Source organism: Hyperoodon ampullatus (assembly GCF_949752795.1).
Source record: "Hyperoodon ampullatus genome assembly, chromosome: 12".
NCBI lineage: Eukaryota > Metazoa > Chordata > Mammalia > Artiodactyla > Ziphiidae > Hyperoodon > Hyperoodon ampullatus.
Window position 1 is genome coordinate 47,846,723 of NC_136925.1, and position 19,912 is coordinate 47,866,634.

Consider the following 19,912-nt stretch of genomic DNA (forward strand, 5'->3'; position numbering starts at 1 on the left):
AAATATGTGGTGCTTAAACAACATGCTCCTAAACCACCAATGGGTCAAAAAAGAAATCAAAAGGGAAATCAAAAAATATCTTGAGACAAATGATGGAAACACAACATAACAAAACTTATGGAATGCAAAAGCAGTTGTAAGAGGGAAGTTTATAGTGATAAATGCCAACATTAAGAAAGCTCAAATGAACAATCTAACTTTACACCTTAAGGAACTAGAAAAAGAACAAACTAACCCCAAAGTTAGTAGAAGGAAGGAACTAATTTAGGATTCCAGGCTTTCACTGCCATGGCCTGGGTTCAGTCTCTGGTCAGGGAATTGAGATCCTGCAAGCTGCGTGGTGATGCTAAAAAAAAAAAAGTTTAAAGAAGGAAGGAAATAATAAGAATCAGAGTGGAAATAAATGAAATATAGACTAAAAAGACAACTGAAAAGATCAATGAAACTAAAGCTATTTTGAAAAGATAAATAAAACTGACAAGCCTGAATGACTATGGGGAAAAAAAGTCTCAAATAAAATAAAAAATGAAAAAGGTGACATTACAACTGCTCACACAGAAATACAAAGGATCATGAGAAACTGCTATGAACAATCATAAGCCAACAAATTGGCCAACCTAGAAGAAATAAATAAATTCCTAGAAACATACAACCTACCAAGACTAAATCATGAAGACAAAGAAAGTCTGAACAGACCAATTACTAGTACAGATACTGAATCAATAATCAAAAACCTTTCAACAAAGATATGTCCAGGACCAAATGGTTTCACTAGGGAATGAATCCTACCAAACATTTAAAGAATTAATACCAATCCTTCTCAAACTCTTCCAAAAAATGGAAAGGGAAAGAATAATTCCAAACTCTTTTTAAGAAGCCATCATTACCCTATACTGGACACTACATTACCCAGACAAGGACACTACAAGAAAATCACAGGCTAATATCCCTAATAACATAGATACAAAAATCCTCAACAAAATATTAGCAAACCTAATTCAACAGCACATCAAAAGGACCATACACCATAATCAAATGGGATTTATTCCAGGGATGCAAGAATGGTTCAACATATGCAAATCAATAAATGTGATATACCACATTAACAACATAAAGCATAGAAATCATATAAACTCAAAAGATGTAGGAAAAGTATTTGACAAAATTCAACATCCTTTCAAGACAAAACTCTCAACAAACTGGGTACAGAGGGAACATAACTCAACACAATAAAGGCCATATATGACTAGCCCACAGTTAACATCATACTCAACACTGAAAAAGCTGAGGAACAAGATCAGGAACAAGACAAGGATACTTACTCTCACCACTTTTACTTAATGAAGTACTGGAAGTCCTAGCCAGAGCAATTAGATAAGAAAAAGAAATAAAAGGTATCCAAATCGTAAAGGAAGCATTAAACTGTCTCTATTTGCATATGACATACTATATATGGAAAACCACCAAAAAACTGTTAGAACTAATCAGCAAATTCAGTAAAGTTACAGAATACAAAAATCAATACACAAAAATCAGTTATGTTTCTATATACTAACAACAAACTACTGAAAAGACAGATTAAGAAAACAATCCATTTACAATTGCATTGAAAAGAACACTAAGAAGTAAATTAAACCAAGGAAGTAAAATATCCACACGTCAAAAACTATAATACCTTGAGGTGAAAGAAACTGAAGACACAAATAAATGGAAAGATATTTCATGCTCACAAATTGGAAAAATATTGTTAAAATATCCATACTACCCAAAGTAAGCCACAGATTCAATGCAATCCCTATAAAAATTTCAATGGTATTTTTCACAGAAATAGAAAAAACAATGCTAAAATTTGTACAGAACCACAAAAGACCTTGAATGGCCAAATCAATTCTGAAAAAGAACAAAGCTGGAAGCATCAAACATCCTGATTTCAAACTATACTATAAAGCTATAGTAATTAAAACAGTATTGTCATTAAATAAAGACTCACAGATCAATGGAATGGAATAGAGAGCCCAGAAATAAACCCATGCATACACAGTGAGTTAATTTACTATCAGGGATCCAAGAATATACAAAGGGGAAAGGCTAAATGGTATTAGGAAAACGGGACAGCCAAAGGCAAAAGAATGAAACTGTTCCCCTATCTTACACCATACACAAAAGTGAACTCAAAATAGATTAAAGACTTGAACATAAGACTTGAAACCATAAAACTCCTAGAAGAAAACATACAGGTATGCTCCTTAACATTGATCTTGCAATGATTTTTTTGGATTTTGACACCAACAGCAAAAATAAATAAATGGTACTATATCAAACTAAAAAGCTTTTGAATAGCAAGGAAAATCATCATAGAAAGAAAGAAAGGAAGGAAGGAAGGAGAAAGAAAGAAAGAAAGAAAAAGAAAGGAAGGAAGGAAGGAGGAAAGAAAGAAAGGAAAGAAAGAAAGAAAAGAAAAAAGAAAGAAAAGAAAAGGCAACCTATAGAATAGGAGAAAATATTTGCAAACCATATATCCAATAAGGGATTAATATACAAAATATATAAAGAACAACTCAACAGCAAAAAAACACCCAAATAAACAATGGCCAAAGGGCCTGAACAGACATTTTTTTCAAAGACACACACACACACACACACACACACAAACACATACACACAATAGGATATTATGCTAAGTCTTAGCATCTAATGTGGAATATGATGACTATAGTTAACAATAGTTTTGTATACCTGAAATTTGCTAAGAGAATAAAACTTAAGTGTTCTCAACTAAGAAAAAAAGGAATTATGTGACGTGATGGATGTGTTAATCAACTCTAATGAGAATCCTTTCTCAATGTATACATATATCAAAACATCACATTTACACTTTAATACATTACAATTTTATTTATCAATTATCCCTCAATAAAGCTAAAATTAAAAAAAAGAATCCAACATTTGGGACAATGGGGCTATAGAATGTTTGTTAAGCGTTATTTCTAATAAGGAACTGTTACAAATAAACCAAAAGGGAGAAGGGAACACAATTTTGGCCATTAAAATAGTGAAGACCTAAAAGTATAAAATGCTTATATTGTCAATCTAAGTAAGACATAAAATTTAATAAATGGGAAGTTCACAAATAACCTCAGATTTCATATTGTCTAGGAATTCTCTGAACTCTTTTTTTGCCTGTTTCTAGGTTAGCACTCACCATATCAAACTGAAGTTATCTGTGCCTGTATCTGTCCTCCTTCTAGACTGTAGTAATAGTCATTGAGGGCAAGGATCCTGTGTTCCAGATCTTACTCAGTGCTGCAGCCAGCATACAGTAAACATTCAAACAAACAAAAAAAACTGCATAAAGCAACTGGAAAGAAATACATCAAAATACTACCTGTGGTTTTCCCTAGATGGTAAGTTACTGGTAATTTCTTTGAGTTTTATGCTTTGTATTATTACTTTAATAATCAGAAAAATAAGCTTTATTTTTTTAATCCTTAAACCCCACCACTAATAAACCAAATAATTTACTTATTAAGTACCTCTTAGCTATTCTATACCTGTGCTAAGTAACTATTAATGAAAGTCTTTGGAGATATGTTTTCCGGGAAATGGGTATACAACTTACTTGGCCTAGTTTGGAACAAAATGCGTACATTCTAACACATAAATCAAACTACCTTAACTTTTTTAAATGTTCAAAAATTCAAAACTACAAATTAATGTTCACAAAATGAATTATATTTATACACTTAAAAGGAAAAAAATTTCTTCAAAGTAAAGAACTTAGAACAGACTGGTTCTTTGTTTTGGTTGATAGTTACAAGTCTGTTTCAATATCACAATTAATTTAGTCCAGTAGAAGAAAAAAATTATGAAGCTTTTTAAAGCTGTAGGAGAGTCTACCGGGGAAACACAGCAACTCATATACTTTGACAAAAGACCAGTGCAGTCCTTTTTCTAGGAAGGTATCCTCATCAAAAGAACTCTAGAAGAAGGAAGCATATAATAAGTCTATAAGCATATAACTACTACTTTCTAATATATAATAAGCATATAATATAACTACTACTTTCTTTAAAAGATCCAATATTTTATGTGCCTAGAACACTGAAGATAATTAACAAAATGTCATGATTGAAATAACATTCTAATCTTTCATTTAGATTAAATGAATTCAATCTGAGAAGAATGACATGGCGTGTCTCTATTAAACATAATCCAGAATCACAAAGCAGTCAGAATTAGACACAAATATGCTTACCAGGTGATACAAGGAAAATTTTCTCACACAATAGTTATAAGACTACACTACTAAAAGGGAATTACTCAATTTCTAGATATGTGCTATGCACTTAAAAAAAACAAACTTTAAGGCTCAGTGATCTCTGAAATAAAGTATTACCTAGGTCCTATCATATTAGAGCAACTGAATGACTGTGTAGAATCAGCTCTCTCTAGAACAAAGATGCACTTCTGCAAGAACAGCAAAGATTCCCAAGACACCATACATTGGGACTTCTCTTTGGAAGACAATATGTTACATTTTTTAATACCAATTTCAATAATTTTAAATAGAATACTGAATGCCCAGGGATAACTTATTTAATAATTACTAATATTTCTCACATTGGAAAAACAGGAAGATTAGCATCAAATGAATAAGTAACCTATTATATTTTATTTTATTTCTGAAGCTTTTTTTCTAAATTGGAAGCAAAAATGCACACAACATCAAGTCTTCCACAATATGCTAACATTAATTGTAACCGCAATTAATTAATCTTATTGAATTTTTTAAATGACAATGCTAAGCCAGAAAAATAAACAACACCATTGACAAAGCAGATTTATAGTTGTAAATAAAAAGCTGAATATACAATACAAACTATGAATACAAATTACAGTGTTTTTTAAAATGCAGGTTATCACCCATTCAGTACACTGAGACCAAACTTTTTTAATAAAATAAAACAGAAAATATCAAATCATATTTACCCTTATTTGACATAAGATACACAAATCTCACAATATAACATCTCTGAAATGTTAACAAGTACTTCTCAAAGTTCAGAACAGTAGCCTTCAAGCTGCCCAAATTCTATAAGTAGAAACCAAGTTAAAAAGAAATAAATGCAGGGAATACAACAACAACAAAAATCTCTTTTCCTTAACTCATACACCTAATCCATTTCTGAAACTCTTCAGTCCATTTCAGAAGTATTCACTGAATTAGTTCTCTCCTCTTTTCCCACTGTCACAGATCATATGTCTTTTGGCTGAACTGCTGCACAGATGTCCTGCTGGAGTAACTCTGCCCAAGCCAGCCTCTACCCTACTATCAGAAAATATATTTACGTCATTCTTTTGCTTAAAACTCAAATTCCTTAACTTTGGCAAAGTTCTTCACCAACTGGCAACCTCAGTTTCCAAGACTTTACAACTCCTACCTCTCCCACTTCAGCTCCCCTACACTCTGTAGCTGCACATACCTAACCACTGCCTCCAAACAGATCAGGTTCTTTCGTGACTCCAAGCTATTTCTCTTCTCTCTCTTCTTTAAGAGTCCTGATTCAGAATTAACTTGCTCTAAATGTTTTCTCTGATTTCTCCAGGTGGTATTAAAATAACTACTACTTTGTGCTCTCCCAATATATCACTCAAAATACCATAAGAGCATTTACTAAATTATATTAACCCATATGTATATGACTTTCTTCTTCCTCACCAAAAGCAACATTTTTAGTCTCTAGCACAGAGCTGCACAGTTAAGACAGGGTCTCAATAAATGTAGTCATTATAACTACTGGGTACCCAATAAATGTTCCTGGCATAAAATTAAAATTTTGGAAGCTTTATAATTAGATCTTAAAAATAGTCTTTGTTTTAGAAGGATTAAAACAGGGTGTTTTTTGTTTTGTTTTGTTTTTGGTTGTTGTCTGTTTGTTTTAAAATCCAGGAGATTTTAAACTATCCCTTGAGCCAGTTTGCATTTAAGTATCTATTTAAAGATCAGTAAATATTTTCCAACGTAGATAAAAACAAACAAAACAAAAAAACACTAATAATTATAAGTGATTTGAAAGGCTGTTGGCCAAAATTCCTAATGAATGTGGGAAAACAATTTTCAATAGCGTCAAAAGGCACAAAAAAGTCACCAAAAAATCAAATAGAACATTAAAACACAGAAAAATATTCACATTAATAGTAATCAGGAAAACAAAAACAGAAAATCTTGTACTACACTGGAAAATACCTAGCTAAAGTGAAAGAAACTTAATATAGAGATATTTATGTTATTCACCCTACTCTTCTACTTCATTTCAGTACTGTTTATCTCTAGGGTAAGTGACTCCAATAGTTTTAATTTTTCTTTAATTATAGAATTAATAGTGTAGCTTAGTGGAAAAGAATATGGACTATGAAACTAGACTGCCTGGGTTCAAGTTCTGTACCACTCTTATAAGCAGTGAGATCTTGACTAAGTCACTTAGCCAATCTGTGCCTCAGTTTATTCCTATGTAAGAAGAGAAAAAAAAATTATAGTATCTATTCTATAGGGCTGTTGTGATAATTAAATGAATTAATATTTAAAGATATTTTTTAAAGTGCCAGGCATAAAAACAGACACAATAGATCAATGGAACAGAATAAAGGGCCCAGAAATAGTCTCTTCAATAAATGGTATTGAGAAAACTGGACAACCACATGCAAAAGAATGAAACTGGACCTTATCTTACACCATACATGAAAATCAACTCAATGGGTTAAAAATGTAAGACTTGAAACCGTAAAACTCCTAGAAGAAAACACAGGGGGTAAGCTCCTTGACATCAGTCTTGGCAATGATTTTTTTGGATTTGACACCAAAAGCAAAGGCAACAAAAAGTAAAAATAAAAAGTATACAACATCAAACGAAAAAACTTCTGCACAGCAAAGGAAACCATCAACGAAATGAAAAGGCAATCTGCTGAATAGGAGAAAATATCTGCAAGTCATCTATCTTATAAGGGGTTAATATCCAAAATGTAGAAGTAAATGATACAACTCAATAGAAAAAAAACAATCTGATTAAAAAATGGGAGAGGAACTGAATAAACATTTCTCCAAAGAAGACATACAAATGGCAACAGGTACGTGAAAAGGTGCTCCACGTCACTAATTAGCAGCGAAACGCAAATGAAAACCACTGAGATAGCACTTCATACCTGTTAGAATGGCTATTATTAAAAAGACAAGAAATAACAAGTGTTTGCAAGAATGGGGAGAAAAGAGAAAACTTGTACACTATTGGTGGGCATGTAAATTGGTGCAGCCACCATAAAACAGTACGGAGGTTACTCAAGAAACTAAAAATAGAACTATCATATGATCCAGCAAACCCACTTCCGGGTATATACCCAAAAGAAATGAAATCACTATCCCAAAGGGATACCTGCATCCCCCATGTTCACTGCTGCACTATTTACAATAGCCAAAACACAGAAACAACCTAAGGGTCCATCAACAGATGGATGACTAAAGAAAATGCATTTGTACAGAATGGAATATTATTCAGCCATAAAAAGAAGAAAATCCTGTTGTAACATGAATGGACCTTGAGGGCATTACAATAAATGAAATATGCCAGACAGAGAAAGACAAATACTGTATGATCTCATTTATATGTAGAATCTAAAAACAAACAAACTCATAGAGACAGGGAACTGACTGGTGGCTTCCAGGGGCAGGTGGGGGAAATGGGTGAAGGTGGTCCAAAAGTACAAACTTCCAGGTATAAGATAAATAAGTTTGGGGATATAATGTACAGCATGGCGACTATAGTTAACAATACTATACTGTATATCTAAAAGTTACTAAAATTAGTAAATCTTTAAAGTTCTCATCACAAGAAAAAGAAACCATAACTATGTGTGGTGATGGACATTAACTAAACTTACTATGGTAATCATTTTGCAATATATACATACAGCAAGTCATTATATTGTACACCTTAAACTAATACAATGTTATATATCAATTACACCTCAATCAAACTGGAAAAAAATCTACCTCAATCTAAGTTAATTGGCTTTCTTGCATTTAAGGATTTAAATCGAATTTTAAGTAATCAACACCTAGTATTCTTTGCTTTCTAAATATAAAAAAGAAATCTGGAAGTTCATTAACTATTACTATTAAAACTACTTATTAGTACTATTATTACTAAAATTAATAAAAATAATTTTAAAAAACATTACCACAAAAGGTATAAGGCTATAGTCTCCAGATTGACTCTAAATTTCCTTACTTTCAACTTGAGTATAACAAGGAAGAGCTTTAAACTAGGTTGGTTCAGGTGGAAGTTAAAATTAACTCAATTAAGAACAATGATCAGATGGATAAATAAGTGGTTCACCTTTCACATAAAAAGTATGAATTCAAACCAGTAATATTCACTCATGATATAAAACAAGGAACTCAAGAGCGTCAGGGTAGCAACCAACAAAGGTAAGACCATCTCCTTCTATGAAAAAAATCATGTGCCTGTTGATTTCAATATGTGGACAGGCCAAAGATTCCTATCTTATACTCTGGTTACATGAAATGCTGTATTCAAAAGAGTATTTTGGTAGCTATTTGGAATGAGGGCCACATATTTAATTTAGTCTCTCATAAGCCTTTGTTTCTGTTTATAAACTGGAAAAAATGAGGTATGATAAAAACTAATACGAGGTTTTTTTAATAAAACCACTACAAACGTGAGGAAGTATAACAAGTCGTATTCCAGAGGGGTTTACCTTTGTCTTTGAATATAACTATTTCACAATATCAATTAATAGAGAAAATATTCTACATGGTAGCAAATTATGTCCAAACTTAAGAAGGATCATCAGCCCAGGAGGAAATAAAAGCCCCAGTAAAAATAAACATTCCTAAATAAAGTTGTTAAGACCTAATGCTGTTAGACCTAATGAAAATTCACATAGCCACTGACCTCCAAAGAAAGCAGAGTAAGCTCATTATTTCTCAATTAGCCTTTTGTTTTCTGATACTTAGGAGTCTAAGTGCTTTACATAATACATTTAAATGCCAAAACGAAAACAAAACTTTAGTTTTAAAACACTCCAAAATAAAGTTTTGAGAAAATTTATAAATAACACCCCCCAAATTTAAAAACTTAACTTCTAGTTAAACTTTTCAGTACATTATTCCTAAAATGAGATGGGATGCTCAGAATTAATGAAAAAGCTTCAGTGATGTCATGACAAAGCAATGTATATTGATTATGATCAATAAACACACAATATCTGCCTCTACAAGACAGTGTAAGCACCTCATAGAAAACTTTAAACTTTACATGAAATGTAGTCCAAATTTTTCATCCCATTCTCTTTCAGAAGGTTAACTAAAAACTAGAGTTCACTTCAGAACTCTGAACTTTTAGTATTAAAACAGCATCAATAAAGCAATGAAGACATCTACTATGTAAAGAGGGCATAAAACAAAGTTCCTGATCTTGAATCCACTATCTTTAAAGTAATTTAAAATCTCTTTAAAGTAATTTAAAACCTTACACCAGTTCAGATGCCCTAGGCAGAATCCTATAGTCAAGACTCAGTGACTGTTCAATGTAAGGCATCCCAGGAGACAGTACCGCTAGTTTTAAAACTGAATGTCCCAGGCAAAACCAGATAGTTGGTCACCCTAGCTTGAGACGTGGTAAGGGCAAAGAGAGCAACCCAAACACTCACTGAGAACTTACGTACCAATTCTATGTAATAAAATGTGCAGACTCGATTAGAGAACCTTTAATCCCTACTAGTTTTAACTTTTTAAGTCTCTCACTGGAAGTATGCAGTGGCACTGGTCCATTCTCTTCTGTCTCATCTTACATGGCCTCTTGGAAGCATGCGGCTCTGGTGGTGAAGACTCCTTCCTCAGTCTCCTCTCCTCTGGAACACCACACTCTGCTGGCTGCACTCCTACTTCACTGGCTGCTCTTTCTCAGTCTCTTTGGATGGCTCCTCCTCCTCTATCTGACCAGAAAAACGCTAACCTCTGCTGCCTTCTCGATACTCTATGTGATCACATTTAGACATCATTTAGACACAGCTAACTCTCAAAATCCCTATCTCCACCTTCCCGTCTCCCCACTGAGATGCAGACTTGTATACCCAACTTCTCACCTGAACCTCTAAAATGCATCTCAAACGCCACACGGCTAAAACAGGACTCTCAATTCCACTTATCTTCCTCACGTTCCTCCACACCTCAGAAAATGGCGCCGCCATCCATTATAATTACTGAAGCCCCAACTAAGACGTCATCTTTGATTCCTCTTTCCTTCATTTACCACCCCCAAACCATCAGTAAATCCTGTCAGCTTTATTTCTCGAGTATATTCCAGACCCATTCTGTTCTCTCCAATCCAATCTTACCACTCTGATCCACGCCATCATCTCTCACCCAATCACCGCAATGACCTATTAACCGGCTTCCCTACTGCCAATCTTTCCCCCACTGCGCCACAATTTCTTCCCCCACAAAACAGCCAGGAGTGATCTATAAACACCAAGGACAGGGATATCTACTTCATCTCCCCAGGACACAGAACACAGAAGGAGGTTTGCCTCACAGTAGCACTCAGTGTGCTGAGTGAAAGAATGAACAGTCATCTCCCCTACCCACCCACAGCTGCCTTCCCCTCACACAGGAAAGAACCCAAAATTCTTACTAATTCTTACGATGCCTTACATCAGGCCTCCCTCACCTCATATCCCTACTCACTGTGCTCCAGACTCACTGACCTCTGATATTCCTCAAGCTCCCCAAATTCATTTCCACCTTGGAGCTGTTTCTATACGCTCTGCCTGAACACTCCTGCCCTCATGTCTGGCTCCTTCTCATCATTCAGGTCTCAGAGCAATGCTACCTCCTCAGGGAGGCCTCCTCTACCCAGCTCTACCCACACCATCTCACCAGCTCCCTTTTCGTCACAGTACTTCACAGTCAGCTGAGTTATCTTGTTAGTTTACTTACAGATTGTTTCCTCCCTACTAGAACATAAGTTCCCTTAGAGCTGGGACCCTACCTTTCTTGTTCAATGATGTATCCCACACAATATTTACTGAAAGAATGACTCATATTTACCAAGTACTTATGTACGTGCCAAGCACTATGCTAGGTAACAACAATGAATTCTTTTTAATTAAAGAAAAATAGAAAGTGCAAGTAAAATATTAGTATGAAGAGCAATTTGATGTTCTTTTATGTTGATCAGGCCTGTTCTTAAAATGAATGACCTTATACAATAAATTCCACTTTGTAGAATATTATTTTGCCAGTGTAAAATATATATATCCTTAAGTAGTAACAATAATTAGTATTTCATTGTAGCTTTAGAAGTTATCTAAATGATCACATTGCTCATTTTTTAATGTACAATTTGAAGGAACTAATTAAGCTATAACTCAGTAAAATCTGAGAGCCTTCATTTCTTCATCTTTTTCTCAGAGTACAAATATACACATCTCATCCAGTCAGAAAACTCAAGACTGTGTAAAAACTTTCCGTTCTCAACATACAGAAACATTCACAACAGAGGCTGAACTCACCATTTACTGTCTGGCCTCAGATTAATTTACCAGCTTCATTCAAGCCAAGAAGCTATCAGTAATAATCAAGTTCATTTCACAAAAGTCATCACTAAAGTTGAGATTCACCCCTCATCCCCCAAAGCCTATTATAAAAGAACACGTCCAAATGAGTTTAGGCAGAAGAGTTATGTTTCATTGTTATCAGAGTACTTTTGGGTCCATTTAATTCAGAACCACAGAAAAACTTTGTATTTGACATAATCATACCAGTTACTACCACCATCATTATGACATCACTATCAACACCTTATGGCCAGGTATCAACTAGGAAAAGGCAGATTTAAAGCTTGAGGCACTGAACAAATGACACTTCTTCAGATCATGTAAGTATTTTCTATAACATTTTCTTTTCAGCACACTTGAAAACTATCATATCCTACCTCCAAATGTTTTAGGGTTAAATGTATTAATATTTTGAAAGTATGATTTATAAAAAGGAACAAATTCAGTATACCTAAGTATAAGTACTCAAAATATCCCCATATCATACTAGATTTTTAAAACCTAAGGGAAATACATCTATCTTTCATCCAAATTTGAAACTATTATACATTTTGAATAACAGGATCGTCTCAAATGCACTCAACCAAATGCATAAAAGACATAACATTTGTTCTATTTAAAATTAGCTTTCTAACCACACTTGCCAATTGGAAAAAAAAAGGAGGAGGAGGGGGGCCTTTTGTTTGATCTTTGTATGGACATATAAGAAAATATTCATTTTATTTTCATTTATAACAATTATCTCTGTAAAGCTGAAAAACTGTGGGTAAAGCAAAAACAAAATTAAATCCTAAAGAAAAGGTCAAAAGTTCAGTATTTTCCAAACCACGCTAATTAGTCCCACTTGTTTTAACTGCTATTACCTTGGAAAGAAAGTTTTCTCCAATTTTTTAGAACACTGGTTCTACATTACCTTTGGTTTTCCCTTTAGTTACATAACTGTATAAACAAACCAGTTTTAGGACACCTAGAATTAACCCACATACTGAGACAAACTCATTTAAATACCAGAAATAATTTACATATCTCTGTCTTCACACCGGCCATCAAAACCAAAATGATTGCTGATAAATTCAATCAGAAGACTGGTTCCTTCTGCTTTCAGAAAAGCTCTAAAATCGCTCAAGGTAGTCAAAAGATAATACTGGACAGTGTTTCAAATATATAAATTTCCTTTAAATTTTAAGAAAAAAATGCCTACATGAACCAATTCAGAGGTCATTATCTTGACCTTCACTGTCTGCTCATTTGCTAAAGACACCACACAAGTTTTTCATCTAAGGTATAAATTTTTAAACTAAAAAAATTTTAAAGATTTGCTTGGCTCAAGAAGAGAATAAACATAATTATATCACTATTCTGTAAAAGTAATCTATTCTCAGCATATAGCTGAAAAAAAAATTTTATTGGAAAGGCATGTCCTGACTTACCAAAGGTTTATCACTGTCAAAGGTTAGATAAAATATATTTGTTGTAAAGATATACTGTCCAAATTTATTAAAATTGGGTAGTATTTTCTTCCACTATATTCTTTGTCACAGCAAAGGTTTAGAGGGTGCAATATAACCTCAAAGTCCTTTCTTCAGTTAATTAAAAATTTCTAAGCACTATGATGTTTTCTTCTTCATAGAAAACAATGGAAAAATGGATACAATGCTTGGGGGATATTAAGCCTTCAAACATGTTATTATTACAAATAAAGTTTAAGAGGTTAGGTTACAAAGACATTACAGATGGCTTCTGACATGTACAGATAAACTGAAACCATTCCCTCCAGCCTCTAGGGATAATGAAGTACCTTCTCACTCACTGAAGTTACTTTGATTGTAGAGTTTGTAAGCACCCAGTGAGCATCAAAAACCTCTCAAGTGCTGTCTCCACTTCACAGGACAAATGGTATACATTTCAGAGAAAATAATTTCCTACTTATATGATTTTTTTTACTAAACTCATGCCTACGTTCAATTCTATTATTTCTAAAAGCATTGCAGGACCAAATTTAAGAGAATGATTTCAAATCTAACTCTGGATTTTAAAATTTTTATGTCTAGATCTAACATACAGTATGCTACTACAGTTAACAATACTGTATTGTATGCTTGAAATGCATTAAGAGGGTAGACCTTAAAGTTTTCTCACCAAACACGCGACACAAAAAAATGGTAACTATGAGGTGATGGATATGTCAACTAGTTTGATTGTGGAGATCATTTCACAATGTGTGTGTGTGTGTGTGTGTGTGTGTATGTGTGTGTGTATATCAAAACCAAGTGGCACATATTAAATGTATCTATCAATACAATGTATATTTGTCAATTACACCCTAAATAAAGGTGACAAAATTATATATGTCTAAAAAAAACCCCACATCACAAATTTCTAAACTATCACAGAATTGCATTATTTGAAATTTTAATAGAAATCTGAGTTTGTGCCTGATATTTTTTAAATAGCAAAAATACTACCAACAAAAAAACACTTCCAAATGCTTCTGCTTTTTCGTTTCGCAAACAGCTTTGAAAATGTATACCAAAATGTCAGTTACACAAGTAGAGCTCATTTTGTGTAACGAGGTTACTTAACAGGAGTCCTAGAAGCACCTAAAGTTGTAGGAAAATTTTTGTGTAAGTACATATGGCGGTTTTTTCTGGGTAAATGGTCCATATAACTTGCAGCTTCTCATGGGGGGTTCAAAATTCAATTAAGATTAAAGTGCGTGAAAGAACCGTCAACATCAGATAACTTGTCACAGGCAACCCAAACCTTATTTTTTATATCACAAATTAGGGGACGATTTATCCTAATTTGGCGGCTCCTACACAACTTTTAAGTGATGCAGGCATGAAATGGCTGTGCGTTACAAACAGCTCTCTTCACACACCCAACGCGGCAAACCCCCAATTTTCCTTGAAAGGGACAGGGACAGGCAAACGGATTAACACCCCTATTGCTCAAAGATCGACTGGCTTTGGCAGGACATGTCCTCCAGAGAGGGCTGCTGGGCGGTGACCAGGTCTTAGTGAGGGGCTGGACCCCTCGGCGGGCACTTGCAGCCAAGGCATCACCAGCAGCCTCCTTCCGCCCCAAAACGCACCCTAAAGTAGGGTGTGCGGACGCGGCTGCAGCAGATCCCGGTCCCCCTGGCGCGCACCGCGCCGCGCCGCCGCCGCAGCACGGTCGCAGCGACCTTCCCGCCCGGGGCTCCGTGAGCCCCGTTACCCACGTCGGCCACACACCCCACGAGAAAAAGGGAGGAGGATGCACAACAAAGCCTAACCCGAGGAGGCCCAAGCGAACTGTAAGTTGGGGCGCCCGGGCTGCGGCCCGAGGAGGAGCGGCCCGGACACCGAGCCGCGCCGAGCCGGTGTGCCGCGATGCAGGGCGGACAGGGCCGGGGACGCGGGGCGCCAGAAGTCAGCCCGCGGGGCCGGGCGTCAGCAGCCGGGAGGAAGCCGGGCTGGCGGGCCGGCGAGCGGCGTCGGGGGCGGGCGGCCAGGGGGAAGCCAGGCCTGAGGAGGGAGGGGAGCGGCGGCGGGGTCCTGAGGCGCCGCGGTCGGCCGCGACCCCCACCCCAGCCGGGGGCCTGTCCCGTTACTTACCCGCCGGGAAGCTGCGGGCTCCGCCGGGGCTGTCCCGGCCGCCGGCCTCCGGGGCCAGGAAGCGCCCCCACATCGCGGGCGGGAGCGCCGAGTGGGCCGGGGGCGCCCGACTCCCCACGTCCGTCCTCCCTGCCTTCGCCTCCGGCGGCGGAAACTTGTCTGGAGCCTGGGCCGCTGCGGCAACGGCGGGGGGACCGGCGGGAGGACCAGCGGGCGGGCTGGTTAACGGCCGCTCAGCGACGGGCGGGGAGCGCAGGGGCCGGATTCGCCACGGCGGCGGCTGCCATGGTCGAGCCGGCTCGGTTGAGGCCCGGGCCGGGGAAGCGGCGCCTCCGCGATGTCGGCGACTCGGTCCCCGGCTGCGCCCAGCCTCAGAGGCTCCAGGCGAAGTTGCAGCTGCGGCTTCTCTCCGCCCCCCTCCCCTGGGGGAACCCGAACCCGAGCCGGGGAGGGGCGGGGCCACGGGCGCTTACAAAAGGCGTGCGCGGCGCCGGGCGGGGCTGCGGACGGGTCCCAGTGGGTACCTTTATTCCTCTTTTCTCCGCGGGTGGCGAATAGTCGCTCGGACACACCAGCTACATCCCTCCTTCCCCATCCCCGCGCCCTGCGAGATGAGGAAGGGAGGAAACTTGGCCCCGGGCCTCGTCTTTTGGTCCCCCCACCAACCTTGGGTAATCCCTCAGGGCCTGCAGGGCATATCTCAGAAAAGGGCGTGGAAGACCTGCCCTCCCTTCAAGACTGCTTGTGATGATAGAGGTTTCCTCGGGAGGGGCTGAGGGACTCCCAGTCTCATTTGGGATTGGGATTAAAGTTGTCATCATGCATTCCATAAGCATCGTTTATAGATCACTGTGGAGGATAGAGAAGTGGTCATTTTCCTCAACCCGCAGATTCAATGCCTGGGTGTGGGGTGGGGTGAGAGAACGGGTACCAAAATATCTACGACACGGAGACCTGCGCAGAAAAAAGCAGGAGAAAAGCCCCAAGGTACTCAGTACCAGAAGGTTCAGGGAAGGGCTGTAAATTTTAATCTAGTAGCCCAATGTTTCAGATAAGCAATCAGAAAGGAGTGAAAATGGCACGAAAGTGTGTAATGGTAGTGTAACTGCCTCACACCCTAAACCTTCACGTTCCTCCTCTGCCTGGTCAATTCCCACCCTTCACCTGAACCCATAGTGCAGGAGCAGGTATCCTGAGAAGGAAAAAAGGGTGCAGCAATCTCTTTTTAAATCTTACTTCTCATGGGCAATATTTATAATCCTTCCAATATTTAGTTCTAAAATAGTGCATTTAATAAATATTGGTCGGGCACTGTAGAAGGAGACGAGCTCTGCGCATGGCCGATGAATAAGGTAAACCAGAAAGCAGGTCCCTAACCCTCAACAGGCTTTGAGTCCAGTGATGCTTTTTCCTGTTTTGGATGTTTGCTAACAAAGGCCTCATACTTGTATTTAAGCACCCTGTAATTGGGAAATACTGCTTAAAACTTTTAGAGGTTAAATTACATCTAGGTGTATAACCTATCACTTACCACAGCTGTTTTGTAATTTATCAGATTGCAGTTTTACATTTAGGGTCCTCTGGGTAGAGTTCCACTTATTTCTCCAAATCATGAGCAATTGGCCAAGTGTCAACTGTTTCTAAGGATAGAAAGTGACAGAAACATGAAAAACAAATGTGACTGGTTCCTTTCTGTGATTTAAATGTACATTAGTTCATGTAATATGATGCATGCATAGTATAGGTTCAAAAAGAAACCTAAAAAAGTAAATTCTAAAATGAATTATCAGAAGCTATAGAACCAGATGAAAGTATCCTTTTTTTTTCATGATTTATACTTACCATACTCTCATATTAGGTATAGCATTTATTAAATACCAAACTTTTTTTACACAATTCCAAGAAATGTATGAACTATTACAGATATATCTCAATCCTTTGTGAGTTTAATATATACTTATTGTTATTCCAAAACTCTGCCAACTTCCACTCAATTCTAAGCAGTGTTTTTAAAAAATCATTTACTCATGTTTTCTATGTGTTTTTATCAAACTGAAGGGCATGGCACTATATACACCAAAAAAGTATGTGTGAAGCTGAGACTATGTAAAATATTTCAATACTTATTGAAATAAGAGTAAAAGCAAAGAGAAAAACATGTTGCTATTTTGGAAGTTGGCACCAAAGATAAAAAGTTTTGTGTTCCTACTAATTAAACTTGAGAGGATAGAGATCTAATGCAATTAAAATAACTGAAATACTAAGAATATTATGTATATGAGGTAAACTATAACCATCCTTTTTTTTATCATATGAATTCTGAATATATATACAGTTGATCCTTGAACAACACAGGGGTTAGGGGGAGCCGACCCTCTGTGTGGTAGGCATTTTCGAGTATAATTTATAGTCACTCCAAATCCCCGGTTCTTCAGTATCCACAGTTTGACGTCTGAGGATTCAAACAACCAGGGATCCTGTAGTACTGCAGTATTTACTACTGAAAAAAATCTGCATATAAGTCAACCCACACAGTTCAAACCCGATTGTTCAAGAGTCAACTGTATACTGAACTGAGATTTCCCTCCACATCCATGACACACCCAGTATCCATGGTCCTCAGAATGAGTAAAATCAGTCATAGCACAAGACTGAGAGACAGGACTACCTAACCATTACTAAGCCCAATTTTGTAAACGAGCATGTTTTTGTTTCATTGTAACAGTAGGTAAAGACCATAAGGAGGATCTTACAAGCTAAGACATTTATTACAGAACTTCAATATTTTAGTAATTTTTCATAACTAGAGACAATACAAGTAAGTAATGAAAACAGTGATTGTGTATGCTTGTGTCTGTGTAAATATGTGTGTGTGTATATATATGTATATATATACATAGTTGCTTAGGTGAAATTTACATACTTAATGTTTTGGGAGAGGGCTTTAAAAGAGGAAAATAGTACTAAAAACACCATAGTTAACATCAAACCATATTAAATTCTTCATTTGAAATACTGCATTAAAAATATACATTATTTGAAAATGAAAAATAAATGTTGCATTCATAAATCTTAAATTCTTTGGATATGAATCTCTGAACTGATTAAGTTGAACCTTCTTACATATATTTTTCTTATGTAAATTTATCATATTGGGCAAACGACAACCAGAGAACTGAAGAGTGATATAACGATGGATAAAAGTGATGTTTTAACATTAGAGGAGATTGGTTCAAGATGATGGAGTACAAGGACGTGCGCTCCCTCCCTCTTGTGAGAGCACTGGAATCACAACTAACTGCTGAACAATCGTTGACTGGAAGACACTGGAACTCAACAAAAAAAGATACCCCACATCCAAAGACAAAGGAGAAGCCACAGTGAGATGGTAGGAGAGGTGCAATCACAATAAAATCAAATCCCATAACCATTGGGTGGGTGACTCACAAACTGTAGAACAACTATACCACAGATGTCCACCCACTGGAGTGAAGGTTCTGAGCCCCACGTCAGGCTTCCCAACCTGGGGGTCCAGCAACGGGAGGAGGAATTCCGAGAGAATCAGACTTTGAAGTTTAGCGGGATTTGATTGCAGGACTGGGTGAAACAGAGACTCCACTCTTGGAGGGCACACGCAAAGTAGTGTGCATATCAGGGCCCAGGGAGAAGAAGCAGTGACCCCATAGGAGACTGAACCAGACTTACCTGCTAGTGTTGGAGGGTCTCCTGCAGAGGCAGGGGGTGGCTGTGGCTCCTGCGGGGACAAGGACACTGGCAGTAGAAGTTCTGGGAAGTACTTCTTGGTGTGAGCCCTCCCACATTCCACCACTAGCCCCACTAAAGAGCCTGTACGCTCTAGTGCTGGGTCGCCTCAGACCAAACAACCAACAAGGAGGGAACCCACCCATCAGCAGACAAGCGGATTAAAGTTTGACCAAGCTCTGCCCAGCAGAGCAACACCCAGCTCTACCTACCACCAGTCCTTCCCATCAGGAAGCGTCCACAAGCCAAGAAGTCACTGAAGAAATCGAAAAGGAAATAAAAAAATACTTAGAGACAAATGACAATGAAAATATGACAATCCAAAACCTATGGGATGCAGCAAAAGCAGTTCTAAGAGGGAAGTTTATAGCTATACAAGCCTACCTCAAGAAATAAGAAAGGGCTTCCCTGGTGGCGCAGTGGTTGAGAATCTGCCTGCCAATACAGGGGACGCAGGTTCGAGCCTTGGTCTGGGAAGATCCCACATGCCGCAGAGCAACTAGCCCCGTGAGCCACAATTACTGAGCCTGCGCGTCTGGAGCCTGTGCTCCGCAAAAAGAGAGGCCGCGATAGTGAGAGGCCCGCGCACCGCGATGAGGAGTGGCCCCCGCTTGCCGCAACTACAGAAAGCCCTGGCACAGAAACGAAGAGCCAACACAGCCATAAATAAATAAATAAATAAATAAAATTAAAGCAGTAAATTCGATCGAAGTTCTTTTAAAAAAAAAAAAAAAAAAAAAAAAAAAAAAAAAAAAAAGAAATAAGAAAAATCTCAAAAAAACTATCTAACCATACACCTAAAGGAACTAGAGAAAGAAGAACAAACAAAACCCAAAGTTAGCAGAAGGAAAGAAATCATAAAAATCAGAGCATAAATAAATGAAATAGAAACAAAGAAAACAATAGCAAAGATCAAT

At 37.6% G+C, this 19,912-nt stretch overlaps 1 protein-coding gene across 3 annotated transcripts in view; it reads right to left on the minus strand.

The window, feature by feature from the left end:
* The window catches only part of CEP85L (centrosomal protein 85L), a gene marked incomplete at both ends in the record, with an annotated part of 151,042 nt that extends 134,196 nt beyond the window's left edge, over window positions 1-16,846 (minus strand). For 2 of the 3 annotated variants that reach the window (XM_079716099.1, XM_079716097.1), the window contains one exon: window positions 15,234-15,306. In XM_079716099.1, the coding sequence (XP_079572225.1) occupies window positions 15,234-15,306 (73 nt within the window). Of the gene's footprint in view, window positions 1-15,233; window positions 15,307-16,764 lie in introns of those variants that run through there. The other variant, XM_079716098.1, reaches the window with a different exon arrangement.
* Between the last annotated feature and the right edge of the window lie 3,066 nt (window positions 16,847-19,912).